Source organism: Oncorhynchus mykiss, chromosome 3, assembly GCF_013265735.2.
Source record: "Oncorhynchus mykiss isolate Arlee chromosome 3, USDA_OmykA_1.1, whole genome shotgun sequence".
Classification (NCBI taxonomy): Eukaryota; Metazoa; Chordata; class Actinopteri; order Salmoniformes; family Salmonidae; genus Oncorhynchus; species Oncorhynchus mykiss.
In genome coordinates this window covers 10,577,377-10,601,566 of record NC_048567.1, presented here as the reverse complement: position 1 = coordinate 10,601,566, position 24,190 = coordinate 10,577,377, and the positions used below count along the sequence as shown (strand labels likewise).

The window sequence follows — 24,190 nt, the reverse complement described above, 5'->3', positions numbered from 1 at the left end:
GCAGGCAAACACACACAAACACACCGACACACATAAATAAGATACCTCTATCGCTTGACCCCCCCACACACACACGCCATTTCCCACCACACAAACTCACCCTACTGATGGCCAGTAGGAAGTCCAGTCTCCCGGAGCTGGTAGCCATGCAGTGTCTGAGCCTCCAGTAGACCAGGTGCTCCCAGGCAAATACCAGCAGACTGAGCCCCATAGCCACCAGCAACATGTAGAAGACACCTGCCATGTTGTCTATGTCCAGCTTACTGCTCATCACCTCAATCTTATCATTGTGACAGATACCAGACAGCCACAGACGCTCCAGCATCTCAATCTCATCTGGGGAGGGGGGAGTGAAACAGGGAGAAGGGGAATAGGGGTAGGGACAGGGAGAGATTGGGGATAGGGAGAGGGACAGAGAGAGATGGGGGATAGGGAGAGGGACAGATAGAGATGGGGGATAGGGGTAGGGACAGAGAGAGATTGGGGATAGGGAGAAGGACAGATAGAGATGGGGGATAGGGGTAGGGACAGGGAGAGATTGGGGATAGGGAGAGGGAGAGGGACAGAGAGAGAGATGGGGGATAGAGAGAGGGACAGATAGAGATGGGGGATAGGGAGAGGGACAGAGAGAGATGGGGGATAGGGAGAGAGCAGATAGAGATGGGGGATAGGGGTAGGGACAGGGAGAGATGGGGGATAGGGAGAGGGAGAGGGACAGGAGAGAGATGGGGGAGAGGGAGAGGGAGAGGGACAGAGAGAGATTGGGGATAGGGAGAGGGACAGGAGAGAGATGGGGGATAGGGGTAGGGACAGGGAGAGATTGGGGATATGGAGAGGGAGAGGGAGAGATGGGGGATAGGGAGAGGGAGAGGGAGAGGGACAGGAGAGAGATGGGGAGAGATGGGGAGAGGGAGAGGGAGAGGGACAGAGAGAGATGGGGGATAGGGAGAGGGACAGATAGAGATGGGGGAAGGGAGGGGATAGGGAGAGGGACAGGAGAGATGGGGGATGGGGAGAGGGACAGAGAGAGATGGGGGATAGGTAGAGGGAGAGGGACAGGAGAGAGATGGGGGATAGGGAGAGGGAGAGGGACAGAGAGAGATGGGGGATAGGGGTAGGGACAGGGAGAGATCGGGGATAGGTAGAGGGAGAGGGACAGGAGAGATGGGGGATAGGGAGAGGGACAGATAAAGATGGGGGAGGGGGATAGGGAGAGGGACAGGAAAGATGGGGGAGGGGAGGGGGATAGGGAGAGGGACAGAGAGAGATGGGGGATGGGGAGAGGGACAGAGAGAGATGGGGGAGGGGAGGGGGATTGGGAGAGGGACAGAGAGAGATGGCGGATAGGGAGAGGGACAGAGAGAGATGGGGGAAGGGAGGGGGATACGGAGAGGGACAGAGAGAGATGGGGGATAGAGAGAGGGCAAGATAGAGATGTGGGATAGGGAGAGATGGACAGAGAGAAATAGGGAGTATGGAGAGGGACATAAAGAGATGGGGGATAGGGAGAGGGACAGAGAGAGATGGGGGATAGGGAGAGGGACAGATAGAAATAGGGAGTATGGAGAGGGACAGAGAGAGATGGGGGATAGAGAGAGGGACAGATAGAAATAGGGAGTATGGAGAGGGACAGAGAGAGATGGGAGATAGGGAGAGGGACAGAGAGAGATGGGGGATAGGGAGACGGACAGAGAGAGATGGGAGATAGGGAGAGGGACAGAGAGAGATGGGAGATAGCGAGAGGGACAGGGAGAGATGAAGAGAGGGTGCAAAAGGAGGTGAAGAGGAGGCAGGCAGAAAGAGGTTAATGTAAAGGAGAGAATTGGGGAGAATTGGGGAGGGAAAGGGAAAGGAAGGTGAAAGAGGAGGTGTTAGGATTAGGGAGTAGGATGAGTTTGGAGGAGGAGGAGTAGAGAGGAGAACAGGAGTGTAGGATTAGGGAGTAAGGGGAGGTTGGAGGAGGAGGAGTAGAGAGGAGAACATGAAAGGAGGGGTAGGGAGTAGGGAGAGGTTGGAGGAGGAGGAGGAGTAGAGTGGAGAACAGGAGTGGAGGATTAGGGAGTAGGGAGAGGTTGGAGGAGGAGAAGAGAGGAGGACAGGAGAGGGTTAGTGTTAGGGTTAGTGTTAGCTGTGTGTGTGTGTGTGTGTGTGTGTGTGTGTGTGTGTGTGTGTGTGTGTGTGTGTGTGTGTGTGTGTGTGTGTGCGCGCTCGAGTGTGTGTGTGAGAGAGAGTGTGAGAGTGTCTGTGTGTCTGTGTCTGTGTGTGTGTGTGTGTGTGTGTGTGTGTGTGTGTGTGTGTGTGTGTGTGTGTGTGTGTGTGTGTGTGTGTGCGCTCGAGTGTGTGTGTGTGAGAGAGAGTGTGAGTGTGTGTGTGTTTGTGTGTGTGTGTGTGTGTGTGTGTGTGTGTGTGCGTGCGTGCGTGTGTGTTTACGTTCGTGTGTGCGCGTGTGTGTTTCATTAGCACTAAAGGGAGGTCCTCAGGCCCTCTGTTTGCTCCTCATTCAAGGTGACTCCTCAAGGTCAATGGTCAACAATTGTAAAGGCCTGTTTTTGTCAAGCTTCAACAGTACGGCAAAATGAGTGGAGGAGAAGGAGGAGGAGAGAACTAAAGAAAGAGAGAGGGGGGGTAGAAGAGGAGGAGAGAACTAAAGAAAGAGGGGGGGGGGTAGAAGAGGAGGAGAGAACTAAAGAAAGAGAGAGGGGGGTAGAAGAGGAGGAGAGAACTAAAGAAAGAGAGAGGGGGTAGAAGAGGAGGAGAGAACTAAAGAAAGAGAGAGAGGGGGGGTAGAAGAGGAGGAGAGAACTAAAGAAAGAGAGAGGGGGGTAGAAGAGGAGGAGAGAACTAAAGAAAGAGAGAGGGGGGGTAGAAGAGGAGGAGAGAACTAAAGAAAGAGAGAGGGGGTAGAAGAGGAGGAGAGAACTAAAGAAAGAGAGAGGGGGGGTAGAAGAGGAGGAGAGAACTAAAGAAAGAGAGAGAGGGGTGGGGGGGGGGTAGAAGAGGAGGAGCTAAACAATGACAAATAAAATAGATGTAAAATAAGCCTTAAAACATTATAACCCTAGAACTGACAGCAAATAAAGAGAGAGACAGGGAAGGAGGAAGAAAAGAGGGAGAGTGGATAAAAATAAGTAAAGAGAAAGAGAGGGATGAAAGAAGGAATGAGGGAGAGAAGCAGAGGTAGTTATATATAGTGGGAGAGAGGGAAAGATAAGGAGAGAGGAAATATTTCTCTGTCCACGACCACAGTGTGCCAGGGGAAAGAGAGGAGGGAGGGAACGAGGGAGGCAGAGACGGAGGATGAGAGGCAGAGATTGTCATTATGACAAACAGCAGGTACACTCTTCAGTTTGAAGAGGATGAGAGGAGAGAAAAAGGGGTAAATGTGACACATCAGAGAGAATCGAAAGAGAAGAATAACAGACAGGGAGAAGAAGAGACAGAAGAAGAGAGAAGGGAGAGCATGGAGATTAGAATCATTTAAATGTGGTGGAAGGATGGCCAGAATCTATATCATGGTGGTAGGCTCAGGTGGGTTGGGGGATTCTCATCTGCTAACCTAAAGGGGGGCCAACATGTTTGTATTTTTCATTAATGAAAACTAGCCTACCAACAAGCACAGGGGGCCCTACCCCCGCTCTGATTGTCTGATGGGGAGACTGCTTGTGTAACCATAGCGATGGACAGACAGGTAACAGATGTATGATTCATTGAGGGATTAAAAAAGCATTTAGCAGAGACGAATGCAATGAAACTACGATCAAAACAACCACTATTACTGCTCTACTATCATAACAACAACTACTACTACTGCTCTACTATCATAACAAACATTACAACTACTGCTCTACTATCACAACAACCACTACTACTACTGCTCTACTATCACAAAACCCACTACTACTACTGCTCTACTATCACAACAACCACTACTACTACTGCTCTACTATCACAACAACCACTACTACTACTGTTCTACTATCACAACAACCACTACTACTACTACTCTACTATCACAACAACCACTACTACTACTGCTCTACTATCACAACAACCACTACTACTACTGCTCTACTATCACAACAACCACTACTACTACTGTTCTACTATCACAACAACCACTACTACTACTACTCTACTATCACAACAACCACTACTACTACGGCTCTACTATCATAACAACCACTACAACTACTGCTCTACTATCATAATAACACTACTACTACACTACTATCACAACAACCACTACAACTACTGCTCTACTATCACAACAACCACTACTACTACTGCTCTACTATCATAACAACCACTACAACTACTGCTCTACTATCACAACAACCACTACTACTACTGCTCTACTATCACAACAACCACTACTACTACTGCTCTACTATCACAACAACCACTACTACTACTGTTCTACTATCACAACAACCACTACTACTACTGCTCTACTATCACAACAACCACTACTACTACTGCTCTACTATCACAACAACCACTACTACTACTGCTCTACTATCACAACAACCACTACTACTACTGCTCTACTATCACAACAACCACTACTACTACTGTTCTACTATCACAACAACCACTACTACTACTGCTCTACTATCACAACAACCACTACTACTACTGCTCTACTATCACAACAACCACTACTACTACTGCTCTACTATCACAACAACCACTACTACTACTGTTCTACTATCACAACAACCACTACTACTACTACTCTACTATCACAACAACCACTACTACTACGGCTCTACTATCATAACAACCACTACAACTACTGCTCTACTATCATAATAACACTACTACTACTGCTCTACTATCACAACCACCACTACTACTACTGCTCTACTATCATAACCACCACAACTACTACTACTCTACTATCATAATAACCACTACTACTACTGCTCTACTAACATAATAACACTACTACTACACTACTATCATAATAACCACTACTACTACTGCTCTACTAACATAATAACACTACTACTACTGCTCTACTATCATAACAACCACTACTACTACTGCTCTACTATCATAATAACAAGTATGACTACTGCTCTACTATCACAACAACCACTATTACTACTGCTCTGATATCACAACAACCACTACTACTGCCACTCTACTATCATAACCACCACTACTACTGCTCTACTATCATAACAACTACTACTACTCTACTATCATAATAACCACTACTACTACTGCTCTACTAACATAATAACACTACTAATACACTACTATCATAATAACCACTACTACTACTGCTCTACTAACATAATAACACTACTACTACTGATCTACTATCATAACAACCACTACTACTACTGCTCTACTATCATAATAACCACTACTCCTCCTCTATTATCACAACAACCACTACTACTACCACTCTACTATCATAACAACCACTACTAATACTGCTCTACTATCATAATAACCACTACTCCTCCTCTATTATCACAACAATCACTACTACTACTGCTCTACTATCATAATAACCACTACTACTACTGCTCTACTATCATAATAACCACTATGACTACTGCTCTACTATCACAACAACCACTATTACTACCACTCTACTATCATAACCACCACTACTACTGCTCTACTATCACAACAACCACTACTACTACCACTCTACTATCATAACCACCACTACTACTGCTCTACTATCATAATAACACTACTACTGCTCTACTATCATAATAACAATACTACTACACTACTATCATAATAACACTACTACTGATCTACTATCACAACCACTACTACTACTGCTCTACTATCATAATAACACTACTACTACACTACTATCATAATAACACTACTACTGCTCTACTATCACAACCACTACTACTACTGCTCTACTATCATAATAACACTACTACTACTCTACTATCATAACAACCACTACTACTACTGCGCTACAATCATAATAACACTATTACTGCTATACAATCAAAACAACCACTACAACTGCTGCGCTGCAATCATAATAACACTATTACTGCTCTACTATCATAACAACCACTACAACTACTGCTCTACTATCACAACAACAACTAATACTACCACTCTACTATCATAACAACCACGACTACTACCACTCTACTATCATAACAACCACTATTTCTGCTCTACTATCATAACAACCACCACTACTACTGCTCTACTATCATAACAACCACTATGACTGCTCTACTATCATAACAACCACCACTACTACTGCTCTACTATCATAACAGCCACTACTACTGCTCTACTATCATAACAATCACTACTACTACTGCTCTACTATCATAACAACCACTACTACAGCTCTACTATCATAACAACCACTACTACTACTTCTCTACTATCATAACAACCACTACTACTGCTCTACTATCATAACAACCACTACTACTGCTCTACTATCATAACAACCACTACGACTGCTCAACTATCATAACAAACACCACTACTACCGCTCTACTATCATAACAGCCACTACTACTGCTCTACTATCATAACAATCACTACTACTACTGCTCTACTATCATAACAACCACTACTACAGCTCTACTATCATAACAACCACTACTACTACTTCTCTACTATCATAACAACCACTACTACTGCTCTACTATCATAACAACCACTACTACTGCTCTACTATCATAACAACCACTACGACTGCTCAACTATCATAACAAACACCACTACTACCGCTCTACTATCATAACAATCACTACTAATACTGCTCTACTATCATAAAAACCACTACTACTGATGCTCTACTATCATAACAACCACTACAACTTCTGCTTTACTATCATAACAACCACTACTATTACTGCTCTACTGTCATAAAAAACACTACTACAACTGCTCTACTACCATAACGACCACTACTACTACTGCTCTACTCTCATAACATCTACTTCATCAACTCCACTATCATAACAACCACGACTACTGCTCTACCATCATAACAACCACTACTACCACTCTAATATCATAACAACCGCTACTAAGACTGCTCTACAGTCATAACAACCATTACTACTGCTCTACAATTATACAACAACTACCACTACTGCTCTGCTAACATAATACACAAATACTACTGCTCTACTATCATAACAACCACTACTACTGCTTTACTATCATAACAACCCCTACTACTGCTCTACTATCATTACAACCACTACTACTGCTCTACTATCATAACAACCACTACTACTGCTCTACAATAATAACAACCACTACTACTGCTCTACTATCACAACAACCACTACTACTGCTCTACTATCATAACAACCACTACTAGTGCTCTACTATCATAACAACTGCTACAACTGCTCTACTATCATAACAACTACTATGTCTACTGCTCTACTATCATAACAACCACTACAACTGCTCTACTATCATAAAAACTGCTACTACTACTGCCCTAAAATCATAACAACCACTACTACTACTGCTCTACAATCATAACAACCACTACTACTACTGCTCTACAATCATAACAACCACTACTACTGCTATACTACCATAACAACCACTACTACTACTGCTCTAATATCAGACACAACCATGACTATTTCATTCTCTACTATCATAACAACCACTTCTACTGCTCTAATATCATAACAACCACTTCCACTGATGCTCTACTATCACAACAACCACTACTACTACTGCTCTACTATCATAATAACACTACAACTACACTACTATCATAATAACCACTACTACTACTCTACTGTCATAATAACACTACTACTACACTACTATCATAATAATCACTACTACTACTGCTCTACTATCATAATAACCACTATGACTACTGCTCTACTATCACAACAACCACTATTACTACTGCTCTGATATCACAACAACCACTACTACTACCACTCTACTATCATAACCACCACTACTACTGCTCTACTATCATAACAACTACTACTACTCTACTATCATAATAACCACTACTACTACTGCTCTACTAACATAATAACACTACTACTACTGCTCTACTATCATAACAACCACTACTACTACTGCTCTACTATCATAATAACCACTACTCCTCCTCTATTATCACAACAACCACTACTACTACCACGCTACTATCATAACAACCACTACTACTATTGCTCTACTATCATAATAACACTACTACTACTCTACTATCATAACAACCACTACTACTACTACTCTACTATCATAATAACACTACTACTACTCTACTATCACAACAACCACTACTACTACCACTCCACTATCACAACAATCACTACTACTACTGCTCTACTATCATAATAACCACTACTACTACTGCTCTACTATCATAATAACCACTATGACTACTGCTCTACTATCACAACAACCACAACTACTACTGCTCTACTATCACAACAACCACTACTACTACTGCTCTACTATCATAATAACACTACTACTGCTCTACTATCATAATAACAATACTACTACACTACTATCATAATAACACTACTACTGATCTACTATCACAACCACTACTACTACTGCTCTACTATCATAATAACACTACTACTACACTACTATCATAATAACACTACTACTACTCTACTATCATAACAACCACTACTACTACTGCGCTACAATCATAATACCACTATTACTGCTCTACTATCAAAACAACCACTACAACTGCTGCGCTGCAATCATAATAACACTATTACTGCCGTACTATCATAACAACCACTACAACTACTGCTCTACTATCACAACAACAACTAATACTAACACTCTACTATCATAACAACCACGACTACTACCACTCTACTATCATAACAACCACTATTTCTGCTCTACTATCATAACAATCACTACTACTACTGCTCTACTATCACAACCACTACTACCACTCTACTATCATAACAACCACCACTACTACTGCTCTACTATCATAACAACCACTATGACTGCTCTACTATCATAACAACCACCACTACTACTGCTCTACTATCATAACAGCCACTACTACTGCTCTACTATCATAACAATCACTACTACTACTGCTCTACTATCATAACAACCACTACTACAGCTCTACTATCATAACAACCACTACTACTGCTCTACTATCATAACAACCACTACGACTGCTCAACTATCATATCAAACACCACTACTACCGCTCTACTATCATAACAATCACTACAACTACTGCTCTACTATCATAAAAACCACTACTACTGATGCTCTACTATCATAACAACCACTACAACTTCTGCTTTACTATCATAACAACCACTACTATTACTGCTCTACTGTCATAAAAAACACTACTACAACTGCTCTACTACCATAACGACCACTACTACTACTGCTCTACTCTCATAACATCTACTTCATCAACTCCACTATCATAACAACCACGACTACTGCTCTACCGTCATAACAACTACCACTACTGCTCTGCTATCATAACAACCACTACTACTGCTCTACTATCATAACAACCACTACTACTGCTTTACTATCATAACAACCCCTACTACTGCTCTACTATCATTACAACCACTACTACTGCTCTACTATCATAACAACCACTACTACTGCTCTACAATAATAACAACCACTACTACTGCTCTACTATCACAACAACCACTACTACTGCTCTACTATCATAACAACCACTACTAGTGCTCTACTATCATAACAACCACTACAACTGCTCTACTATCATAACAACTGCTACTGCTGCTCTACAATCATATCAACCACTACTACTACTGCTCTACAATCATAACAACCACTACTACTACTGCTCTAATATCATAACAACCACTACTACTACTGCTCTACAATCATAACAACCACTACTACTGCTATACTACCATAACAACCACTACTACTACTGCTCTAATATCAGACACAACCATGACTACTACATTCTCTACTATCATAACAACCACTTCTACTGCTCTACTATCATAACAATCACTTCCACTGATGCTCTACTATCATAACAACCACTACTACTTCTGCTCAACTATCATAACAACCACCACTACTACTCTAGGGCCACTGAAAGATTGGGGAAAGGACGGGAAGTACTTCCCACGGTCTCCCTAACTTGAGGGAGGACGGGGAGTGACCTCCCCTAATCTTTGTCAGCTGGGTAGTAGGACAGTGTGTGCATAGGATACCTAATGTTTGTTTGTATGTGCATAAGGAGTCTGTTTGTGTGTGAAAGTATGTGCGTAAGGAGTCTGTTTGTGTGTGAACGTATGTGCGTAAGGAGTCTGTGTGTGAAAGTATGTGCGTAAGGAGTCTGTTTGTGTGTGAAAGTATGTGCATAAGAAGTCAGTATAAAATGAATCGTTTTGTACAACAGACCAGCGCTCTCGTAAATAAACTTTCTGACTATCGTAGCTGGGCCTCCGTCTGTTTAATTTCAACCAGTATCTTACAAATTCTGGGTTGCAGACTGAATAGTATAATTGAATTGGGTTATGAACATGAAGAACATAATTCTCGTGACAATTTGGTCCTTCGAGCCGGATCTCAATACCTGCCTCTGTCGTCCCAAGGAACTGCTGAAAACCGTGCACGGGTGGATCCAGGATCCGTAAGACAAAGACCTGACCTCTAAATTGAGGGTTTATTTCAGGCCAGTGGTGAACTGGTACACGACAGAGGTGGTGACGAGATCTAACCTACATTGCTTTTCCCAGTCTACGAGACAAGGTCAGTAAATCTTTATTCATGAATTATGGGGAATTGACGCTCGGGCTACATTCAGAAATATATTTGATTGTTTTTGTGTAGTTTAGGTGTAGTTTAGGTGTTGGTTTTAAAAATTCCCATAGGGCATTCATACCTGGTGACCTATATTTTAGAATTTTGTGTAGAGAACCCTGATATAGGTAGTATTCTAGGCAATTAGATCATAGGAATTGGGTGTAGAGCCACCTAGGCAACAGAAGGTCCAAAATGACACAATACCAACGTAAACTAGATCTGAAATGACACGAGGTATCTGCAGTGCCAATGTAAACTAGATCTGAAATGACACGAGGTATCTGCAGTGCCAATGTAAACTAGATCAGAAATGACACGTACCAATGTAAACAAGATCCAAAATGACACGTACCAACGTAAACTAGATCCGAAATGACACGTAATGACATGAGGTATCAGTGGCTACCACCAAGACACTCAGTGGACACTACCTATGTAGTGTCCACTGATGTTAACGTCAAAATAACAAAGAACAACAGAACAATAGGCTGCTGACTAGGGATTTACGACCCCTGGAAAATAGCTTATAGGTTGTATACGGGTGAGACCTAATGTCCGATCGAAAGACACCTCTATAGATAAAGTTTCAAGAAAGGAAAAACACACATAGGTTAAGAGAATACACAATAGTAAAGGAAGATAGCAATTGAGTAAGAGATTAAAGAGACACACACATAGATTGTGCAGGAGAGCAACTATAGTAATTGGATAATGGGAAAAAGAGCACATACATAGATCATAGAAATACATACACATAGATTGTGAGAATAATTATAGTAACTACAAGGTTGTACTAAACATGGGTAGTAAATCCTCAAAGGAGGTCCCGGAATTAACGGGAGATGAGAAATATGTACAGGGAAAAAGGGAGAAGCAGAGACAAAGAGAGAGAGAGAGAGTAAGGAGAATCCTCACTGGGGAAACGCTTGGACCATTAAATTAGGGCTATTTTATGGGAATTGTCTCTGTAGTACAGAGTGTTTACGACTACAGACAATTATAATAATAGGGTTATTTGCGTTTCAATATTTCAATAGTATTGGTGGTCCAGGGGTAGAACTCTGGAACATTGCGGGAGACTCTGGTTCGTATCTCAGCCTATGCACCGATAGACTAAAATATGGGTTTTGGATTGTAATACAACAATTGATTAGTTTTGCCTGGAAAGATACGGTTGTTAGTGTTTGTTTAAGATATAAACTGAACGTTTTAACTTCTTGGCGCACCCATCCCATTAGCGGGATCATTTTCGTCAACATCCGCAACATGCCACATCGCAAAACACCGCTTAGCTTGTTGTTAATCCACATGGCATGTCAGATTAAAAAAAAGCTTTACAGCAAAAGCTATCCAAGCGTTTATGTTAGGACATCTCTCTCAGCAGACAAAACATTACAAACAGCTAGCAGCAAAGTAGATTGGTCACGAAAGTCAGAAAAGCAATAAAATTAATCGCTTACCTTTGATGATCTTTGGATGTTTGCACTCATGAGATTCCCAGTTACACAATAAATGTTCCTTTTGTTCCATAAAGATTATTTTTATTTCCAAAATACCTCCATTTGGTTGGCGCGTTTTGTTCAGAAATCCACAGGCTCGAGCGGTCATGACGGGGCAGACGACAATTCCAAATAGTATCCGTAAAGTTCGTAGGAACATGTCAAACGTTTTTTATAATCAATCCTCAGGTTGTTTTTACAATAAATAATCGATAATATTTAAATCGGACCGTAGCTTTTTCAATAGAAGAGAGAGAGAAAATGTCTGCTCCAAGTTGTTTCGCATGCAAAACGCAAAACTGGCACCCAGCCATCCACTGACGCAATGTGATCCTTCTCGCAAATTTTCTAGAATAAAAGCCTGAAACTATGTCTAAAGACTGTTCACACCATGTGGAAGCCATAGAGAAATGAATCTGGTTGATATCCCTTTAAATGGAGGGAAGACATGCAATGGAACAGGGAGATTAGTTTCTCTTAGGCACTTCTTTGTTGGATTTTCCTATGGTTTTCGCCTGCAATATCAGTTCTGTTATACTCACAGACAATATTTGGACAGTTTTTGGAAACTTTAGAGTGTTTTCTATCCAAATCTGACAATTATATGCATATTCTAGATTCTGGGCCTGAGAAATAGGCAGTTTCATTTGGGTACGTTTTTCATCCAAACATCAAAATACTGCCCCCTACACTCAACAGGTTAATAGCTTGTTTAGGTTAAATTGAAAGACTAATTCAAACTAAATAATAGCAAGGCTATTTCGATGTAATACGTTGTCTTGCCTAAATGGTCTACTGGAATAACCTATTGAGGATGTAGTCGTGTTTAAATTACTGAATCATAGAAGAGACAGTTACCTAAATCTAATGAATTCTAAATAATAGCGGAGAGATAATTGCGATAGAGTTGTGCCCATCGAATTGTGTTTTTATGCTTATGGATTGACTGATGTAGGTTATACATTTTGCCGATTTACATATTACTTTTAAGGCTGGAACAATTCATAAGGGTGAAGCCGAAAGAGAAGGGACAGTTGTAATGTTTGGTTTTAATCGTACGATAGCGGTGAGGCAGAATGTTGTTGGAGGAGAGGTTATATTTTTATCCACTGGTAAGAAGAGGAGAGTTAGTCGCACTCACTGGGCTGTAAGAGATTCAGGTCTGAATAGTTGCATCGTAAAAGTTTTGTGATAGTTTCTGGTTATTGATTCTTGGTTTGATTGTTTAGGTAATACCAGTGAAATTGAACAGGAAGTTGATGTATTCTGACATTATAATCTGTTTCCATTACGTGGAACAATGTTAGGTTAGTAAAGTGGATTGCAGGTTGAGTTCATTTTATTTTGCAGGGACAGAGCACATTAATTACAGTTATGGGGGTCTAATGGCAGGGTATTCATGTCAAGCACTTTGAGAGACTGTTTGCAGACAGACTGAAAGGGTTTTAATGTTGCAAAGCAAACTTGGGCTAAACTAGTCAAATAGTAGGGGAATTTCATAGATTTAAAGTACAGTATTGTAACCAAGGGTAGCGCACGTTCAATTAAGTATAATGAACCATTGAGGAAATGTAAAACTCATTATTGGGGGGAGTACAATGGAATTATCATTATTATTAGGTTTTGTTTGTAGTAAACGTTTGGGTTTCTGAATCGGGGAAGTATAATAAATGCTGACCATGTGGTGTTTCTGGGAAAAGGAGTGCTTCATTGTCTTTCTTTTTAATGTTTTCTGGGGGATGTAATCTTGAAGGGAGCGAGTGAGATAGAGGCATGTTTTTTGCCAAATTGAAAAGGCCTGGAATTGTTTTGTTTGTTTTTATCCTTTGGGTTTGAGGAGATTTCCATGTTTCCTAGAGACTATATCTTAAAGGGGTACACACGCATATGGAATATTAGAAGTTTCATTTTCTGAGTTTTAATTAAACACGTGAATTCTTTTGATAAGGGGAATGTTCTGGGAATCTGGGATACAACATGTATAATTTTTTTAATGTTTTTTCTTTAATCTTTCTAATATAGTAAGAAACACTACTGTGAAAGAGTGGTATGACTTTTGACCTCTACCATGGCTTTCCTTTGTGGTCTGATCAGCCTCATGGGAGGGCAATTTGGATAATGAACGTAAGGTCATTTGTGATACTGATTTTAAGGTAATTTGTGTAATGGATAATTATGAGTTTATAGTTCTTTGACATAGTTGTAATTTGAACCAATGAGAAGAAAGAAGTGGCATAGACTTGGATTAATGGTAGACTTATGTTAAGTATTTAGAACCTAATCAAGAAAACAACCACTATGACTACAGCTCTACCAACATAACCACCACTGCTACCACTTCTCTACTATCATAAATAAACTACAACTACTGCTCAATAATCACAACAACCGCTACTTCTACTGCTATACTATCATAACAACCAGCACTACTACTGTTCTACCATTAAAACAACCACTATTACTGCTCTAATATCATAACAACCACAAAACTAATGCTCTACTATCACAAAAAACACTATTACTACTGCACTACTATTATAACAACTACTACTACTACTGTTCTACTATCATAACAACCGCTACTACTGCTATACTACAATAATAACCACTAATACTGCTCTACTACCATAACAACCACTACTACTACTACTCTACCATCATAACAACCACTACTACTGCTCTACTATCATAACTATCATAACAACCACTACAACTAATGCTCTAGTATCATAACAACCACTGCTACTACTGCTCAACTATTATAACAACAACCGCTACTGCTCTACTATCATAATAACCATGACCGCTATTGATCAATTTTCATAACCAACAGTACTACTAATTCTCTACTATCACAACAACCACCACTACTACTGATGCTGAACTATCATAACATCCAATACTACTGTCCCACAATTATAACAGCCACCACTACAACTTCGGCTCTACTATCATAACCACTAGTACTACTGCTCTGCCATTACAACATCCACTACTACAACTGCTCTACACAACATAACAACCACTATGACAACCGCTCTACTATCATTACAACCACTACTACTACTGCTCTACTATCATTACCACTTGAACTACTGCTCTACTATTACAACATACACTACTACTACTGCTCTACTACCATAACCACCACTACTACTACTGCTCTACTATCATAACCACAACTAATACTGCTCTTTAAAAAAATAATAATAATTTAACCACCATTTAACTAGGCAAGTCAGTTAAGAACAAATTCTTATTTTCAATGATGGCCTAGGAACACTGGGTTAACTGCCTGTTCAGGGGCAGAACGACAGATTTGTACCTTGTCAGCTCGGGGATTTGAACTTGCAACCTTCCAGTTACTAGTCCAACGCTCTAACCACTATCATGACAACCACCACTACTACTGCCCTAATATCATAAACAACCACTACTACTACTTCTCTACTATCATAACAACCACTACTACTACTGCTCTAATATAATAACAACCACTAATACTACTTCTCTACTATCATAACAACCACTACTACTACTTCTCTACTATCATAACAACCACTACTACTACTGCTGTATTATCATAACAACCACTACTACTACTTCTCTACTATCATAACAACCACTACTTCTACTGCTCTATTATCATAACAACCACTACACTACCATAACAACCACTATTACTGCTCTACTATATTGACAACCAGTACTACTACTGCTCTACCATCATAACAACCACTCCTACTACTGCCCTACAATGATAACAACCACTCCTAATACTGCTCTACTATCATAACAGCCACTCCTACTACTGCTCTACAATCTTAACAGCCACTACTACTACTTCTCTACTATCATAACAACCACTACTACTACTGCTCTACTATAATAACAACCACTAATACTACTTCTCTACTATCATAACAACCACCACTACAACTGCTCTACTATCATAACAACCACCACTACTACTGCTCTACTACCATAACAACCACTACTACTACTGCTCTACTACCATAACAACCACTACTTCTACTGCTCTACTACCAAAACAACCATTTCTACTGCTCTACTATCATAACAACCAGAACTACTTCTGCTCTACTATCTTAACACCCCCTACTACTGCTCTACTATAATATCAACCAATACTACTGCTCTACTGTCATAACAACCACCACTACTTCTGCTCTACTATCTTAACAAAAACCACCAATGCTCTACTATCATAACAACCACCACCAATGCTCTACTATCATAACAAACACTACAACTACTGCTCTACTATTAACAACCACTACTACAACTGCTCTACTATCATAACAACCACTATTACTACTGCTCTACTATCGTAACAACCACTACTACTACCGCTCTACTATCATAACAACCACCACTACTACTGCTCTACTATCATAACAACCACAACTACTACTGCTCTACTATCATAACAACCACTACTACTACTGGTCTATTATCATAACAACCACTACTACTACTGCTCTATTATCATAACAACCACTACTACTACTGCTCTACTATCATAACAACCACTACTACTACTTCTCTACTATCATAACAACCACTACACTACTTCTCTACTATCATAACAACCACTACACTACCATAACACCCACTAGTACTGCTCTACTATCATGACAACCAGTACTACTACTTCTCTACTATCATAACAACCACTAAACTACTTCTCTACTATCATAACGACCACTACTACTGCTCTACTATCATAACAACTAGCACTACTACTGCTCTACTATCATAACAACCACGACTACTACTGCTCTACTATCATAACACCCACTACTACTGCTCTACTATCTTAACAACCACCACTACAACTGCTCTACTATCATAACAACCACCACTACTACTGCTCTACTACCATAACAACCACTACTACTACTGCTATACTACCATAACAACCACTCCTACTACTGCTATATTACCATAGCAACCACCACTACTACTGCTCTACTACCATAGCAACCACTACTACTACTGCTATACTACCATAACAACCACCACTACAACTGCTCTACTATCATAACAACCACCACTACTACTGCTCTACTACCATAACAACCACTACTACTACTGCTCTACTACCATAACAACCACTACTTCTACTGCTCTACTACCAAAACAACCATTTCTACTGCTCTACTATCATAACAACCAGAACTACTTCTGCTCTACTATCTTAACACCCCCTACTACTGCTCTACTATAATATCAACCAATACTACTGCTCTACTGTCATAACAACCACCACTACTTCTGCTCTACTATCTTAACAAAAACCACCAATGCTCTACTATCATAACAACCACCACCAATGCTCTACTATCATAACAAACACTACAACTACTGCTCTACTATTAACAACCACTACTACAACTGCTCTACTATCATAACAACCACTATTACTACTGCTCTACTATCGTAACAACCACTACTACTACCGCTCTACTATCATAACAACCACCACTACTACTGCTCTACTATCATAACAACCACAACTACTACTGCTCTACTATCATAACAACCACTACTACTACTGGTCTATTATCATAACAACCACTACTACTACTGCTCTATTATCATAACAACCACTACTACTACTGCTCTACTATCATAACAACCACTACTACTACTTCTGTACTATGATAACAACCACTACTACTACTTCTCTACTATCATAACAACCACTACACTACTTCTCTACTATCATAACAACCACTACACTACCATAACACCCACTAGTACTGCTCTACTATCATGACAACCAGTACTACTACTTCTCTACTATCATAACAACCACTACACTACTTCTCTACTATCATAACGACCACTACTACTGCTCTACTATCATAACAACTAGCACTACTACTGCTCTACTATCATAACAACCACGACTACTACTGCTCTACTATCATAACACCCACTACTACTGCTCTACTATCTTAACAACCACCACTACAACTGCTCTACTATCATAACAACCACCACTACTACTGCTCTACTACCATAACAACCACTACTACTACTGCTATACTACCATAACAACCACTCCTACTACTGCTATACTACCATAGCAACCACCACTACTACTGCTCTACTACCATAGCAACCACTACTACTACTGCTATACTACCATAACAACCACTACTACTACTGCTCTAGTATCATAACAACAACCACTGCTCTACTACCATAACAACCATTTCTATTGCTCTTCTATCATAACAACCACAATCACTTCTGCTCTACTATCTTAACACCCACTACTACTGTTCTACTATAATAACAACCACCACTACTTCTGCCCTACTATCTTAACACCCACTACTTCTGCTCTTCTATCATAACAACCACCACCAATGCTCTACTATCATAACAAACCCTACAACTACTGCTCTACTATCATAACAACCACTACTACAACTGCTCTACTATCATAACCACCACTACTACTGCTCTACTATCATAAACATCCACTACTACTACTACTCTACTGTCTTAACCACCACCACCATTGCTCTACTATTATAACAACCACTACTACTACTGATCTACTATCATAACAACAACTACTACTACTTCTCTACTATCATGACAACCACTACTACTACTGCTCTACTATAATAACAACCACTACTACTACTTCTCTACTATCATAACAACCACTACTACTACTACTTCTCTACTATCATAACAACCACTACTTCTACTGCTCTATTATCATAACAACCACTACACTACCATAACAACCACTATAACTGCTCTACTATCTTGACAACCAGTACTACTACTGCTCTACCATCATGACAACCACTACTACTACTGCTCTACTATCATAACAACCACTATTACTACCGCTCTACTATCATGACAACCACCACTACTACTGCCCTACTATCATAAACAACCACTACTACTACTTCTCTACTATCATAACAACCACTACTACTACTGCTCTACTATAATAACAACCACTACTACTACTTCTCTACTATCATAACAACCACTCCTACTACTGCTCTACTATCATAACAGCCACTCCTACTACTGCTCTACAATCTTAACAGCCACTACTACTTCTCTACTATCATAACAACTAGCACTACTACTGCTCTACTATCATAACAACCACGACTACTACTGCTCTACTATCATAACACCCACCACTACAACTGCTCTACTATCATAACAACCACCACTACTACTGCTCTCCTATCATAACAACCACCACTACAACTGCTCTACTATCATAACAACCACCACTACTACTGCTCTACTACCATAACAACCACTACTACTACTGCTCTACTACCATAACAACCACTACTTCTACTGCTCTACTACCATAACAACCATTTCTACTGCTCTACTATCATAACAACCAGAACTACTACTACTTCTCTACTATCATAACAACCACTACTTCTACTGCTCTATTATCATAACAACCACTACACTACCATAACAACCACTATAACTGCTCTACTATCTTGACAACCAGTACTACTACTGCTCTACCATCATGACAACCACTACTACTACTGCTCTACTATCATAACAACCACTATTACTACCGCTCTACTATCATGACAACCACCACTACTACTGCCCTACTATCATAAACAACCACTACTACTACTTCTCTACTATCATAACAACCACTACTACTACTGCTCTACTATAATAACAACCACTACTACTACTTCTCTACTATCATAACAACCACTCCTACTACTGCTCTACTATCATAACAGCCACTCCTACTACTGCTCTACAATCTTAACAGCCACTACTACTTCTCTACTATCATAACAACTAGCACTACTACTGCTCTACTATCATAACAACCACGACTACTACTGCTCTACTATCATAACAACCACCACTACAACTGCTCTACTATCATAACAACCACCACTACTACTGCTCTACTACCATAACAACCACTACTACTACTGCTCTACTACCATAACAACCACTACTTCTACTGCTCTACTACCATAACAACCATTTCTACTGCTCTACTATCATAACAACCAGAACTACTTCTGCTCTACTATCTTAACACCCCCTACTACTGCTCTACTATAATATCAACCAATACTACTGCTCTACTGTCATAACAACCACCACTACTTCTGCTCTACTATCTTAACAAAAACCACCAATGCTCTACTATCATAACAAACACTACAACTACTGCTCTACTATTAACAACCACTACTACAACTGCTCTACTATCATAACAACCACTATTACTACTGCTCTACTATCGTAACAACCACTACTACTACCACTCTACTATCATAACAACCACCACTACTACTGCTCTACTATCATAACAACCACAACTACTACTGCTCTACTATCATAACAACCACTACTACTACTGGTCTATTATCATAACAACCACTACTACTGCTCTATTATCATAACAACCACTACTACTACTGCTCTACTATCATAACAACCACTACTACTACTGCTCTACTATCATAACAACCACTACTACTACTGGTCTATTATCATAACAACCACTACTACTGCTCTATTATCATAACAACCACTACTACTACTTCTCTACTATCATAACAACCACTACTACTACTGGTCTATTATCATAACAACCACTACTACTGCTCTATTATCATAACAACCACTACTACTACTGCTCTACTATCATAACAACCACTACTACTACTGCTCTACTATTAACAACCACTACTACAACTGCTCTACTATCATAACAACCACTATTACTACTGCTCTACTATCGTAACAACCACTACTACTACCACTCTACTATCATAACAACCACCACTACTACTGCTCTACTATCGTAACAACCACAACTACTACTGCTCTACTATCATAACAACCACTACTACTACTGGTCTATTATCATAACAACCACTACTACTGCTCTATTATCATAACAACCACTACTACTACTGCTCTACTATTAACAACCACTACTACAACTGCTCTACTATCATAACAACCACTATTACTACTGCTCTACTATCGTAACAACCACTACTACTACCACTCTACTATCATAACAACCACCACTACTACTGCTCTACTATCATAACAACCACAACTACTACTGCTCTACTATCATAACAACCACAACTACTACTGCTCTACTATCATAACAACCACTACTACTACTGCTCTACTATCATAACAACCACTACTACTACTGGTCTATTATCATAACAACCACTACTACTGCTCTATTATCATAACAACCACTACTACTACTGCTCTATTATCATAACAACCACTACTACTACTGCTCTACTATCATAACAACCACTACTACTACTTCTCTACTATGATAACAACCACTACTACTACTTCTCTACTATCTAAACAACCACTACTACTACTGCTCTATTATCATAACAACCACTACTACTACTGCTCTACTGTCTTAACCACCACCACCATTGCTCTACTATTATAACATCCACCAGTTCTGCTACAGCAGTTACTATTACCACTACTACTACTACTGATACTGCTAATTCTACTTGGTCCATGGTCCTTTCTTTGGTCATAGTACAGGCGGATGTGGTCCTGGAGTCTGCGCATGACTCACCCATCAGTCAGTTTGACAACAAAGGAGACTGGGCCACTCTGACTCAGAATGATACCTGGCAACCAATGTTCGCTGCTTGTGAAGTTGCTAATGTTGTGGATGTAGACAGTGTCACTGGGTTTTAACTGTCTCTCCCTCAGGTGGTGGTCATGTCTCTCTTTTTGTTTATCCTGCTTCCGTCCACTCGTGATGTCCGGACACAGTAGACGCAGATGAGCTTTTGGCTTTCTGCCCATCAACATCTCAGCTGCAGCCTGTCCTGTTGTTGTTTGTGGAGTGATGCGGTACTGAAACAAGAACTGAGAGAGCTTAGTTCCCCCAGTCATATTTTTGAGCCCCTCTTCCAGTGTGTAACATTCGTCGTTGGGAGAAAGAGAGGAGGACCAATGCGCAGCGTGGTACGTTTTCATAGCTTTTAATAACGTACTAGAACACTGAACAAAACAATAAATAACAAACGAACGGTCCCGTGAGGTGAAAGACAGGAAATAAGCACCCACAACTCAAAAGGGAAACCAAGCTACCTTAGTATGGTTCTCAATCATGGACAACGATTGACAGCTGCCTCTAATTGAGAACCATACCAGGCCAAACACAGAAATCCCAAATCATAGAAAAAAGAACATAGACAACCCACCCTCTGACCACACTAAAACAAAGACATAGGTGCGGACTCCGTCCGCAAAACCTGAACCTATAGGGGAAGGTCTGGGTGGGTGTCTGCCCGCGGTGGCGGCTCTGGCGCGGGACGTGGACCCCACTCCACCATAGTCTTTCTGCGCCTCTTTAACCGCCTCCGTGGCCTCTTTAGAGCGGCGACCCTCGCCGCCGACCTCGGACTGGGGATCCTAGCCACGGGTCCCGAATAGACGGGAGATTCCGGCAGCACCGGACGGATGGGAGATTCCGGCAGCACCGGACAGGCGAGAGACTCCAGCAGCTCCGGAGTGAAGGGCGATTCCGGCAGTGCCGGAGTAACGGACGGACGGCTCTGGCAGCTCCTGACTGACCGGCGGCTCTGGCAGCTCCTGACTGACCGACTCTGACAGCGCTGGGCAGGAGGAAGACTCCTGAGACGGAGGAGACGGAGAGACAGCCTGGTGCGGGGGGCTGCCACCGGAGGGCTGGTGCGTGGAGGTGTCACCGGATAGACCGGACGGTGAAGGCGCACTGGAGGTCTCGAGTACCGAGTCTGCCCAACCTGGTAGCGAGAGACGGCTGAGCGCGTCTGCGTTTGCATTGTCCTTCCCCGCTCTGTACACTATAGTGTACTGGTAAGCTGACAGTGTGAGGGCACAGCGCTGTATCCTGCTGAAGCCATGGGAGGAATGTATCTTGATTCACTGAAAAGGCTCATCCGTGGTTGGTGTTCAGTGCATATGGTGAAATGACGATCATAGATGGTACTGATGAAAGCGTTTCACAGCAAAAACTATGGCCGTCCTTGTCTAACTGTGAATAACCCTTCTCAGCACTCGTTAGCTTGCATGATGCGAATCCAATGGGTTTCTCTGACCCGTCCTCCATCTGATGACAGAGTACTGCCCCGACGCCATAGGGCGAGGCGTCACATGGTCAAAATGAACCAGCAGTTGTGCTGATTGTAGTAGTGCTTTCACTTCCTGGAAAGCTTCCTCTTGCGTAGCTCCCCTCTTCCATTTACAGTCTTTGTGGAGCAGCTGATAAAGTGGAGCCAACACTGTTGACAGCTCGGAGAGGAACTTACCATAGTAGTTGACCATGTCCAGGAACGACCTGAGCTTGGACATATTCTTGGGATTTGGAGCATCCTTGATTCCCCTGACTTTGTCATCCACAGCACACAGACCCTGAGATGTGATCTTGTGACCTAGGTATGTCACACTCTGTGCTTGGAATGTGCACTTGCTACGCTTCAGGCGCAGCAAGTGCATCCTGTAACCAGGATATCGTCCAGGTACACTGCTACATGAGGGATCCCCTCATGATCCCCTCATTGTCCTCTGGAAAATGGCTGGACTGGACGCCACTCGAAAACCAAGCAGTTGTACCTGAACATGTTGACTTTGACATACTCTTTTGAGTCCTCGTCCAGGAGGAGCTGTTGGTAGGGGTGACTCATGTCAAGCTTTGAGAACATTTTGCCTCCAGCAAGTGTCGCGAACAGGTCCTAAGCATCCAGCTTGGAGGCCCTGTTGATGGTGAGTTTGGAGTCTCCACATATACGCACCGTGCCAACACCCACAGAAAGGGA

At 41.3% G+C, this 24,190-nt stretch overlaps 1 protein-coding gene across 1 annotated transcript in view; it reads right to left on the bottom strand.

The window, feature by feature from the left end:
• The window catches only part of LOC110520829 (glutamate receptor ionotropic, NMDA 2D), a 173,299-nt gene that overhangs the window by 3,490 nt on the left and 145,619 nt on the right, over positions 1-24,190 (bottom strand). The window contains exon 15 of the mRNA XM_036963819.1: positions 101-336. Within this exon, the coding sequence (XP_036819714.1) occupies positions 101-336 (236 nt within the window). The remainder of the gene's footprint in view (positions 1-100; positions 337-24,190) is intronic.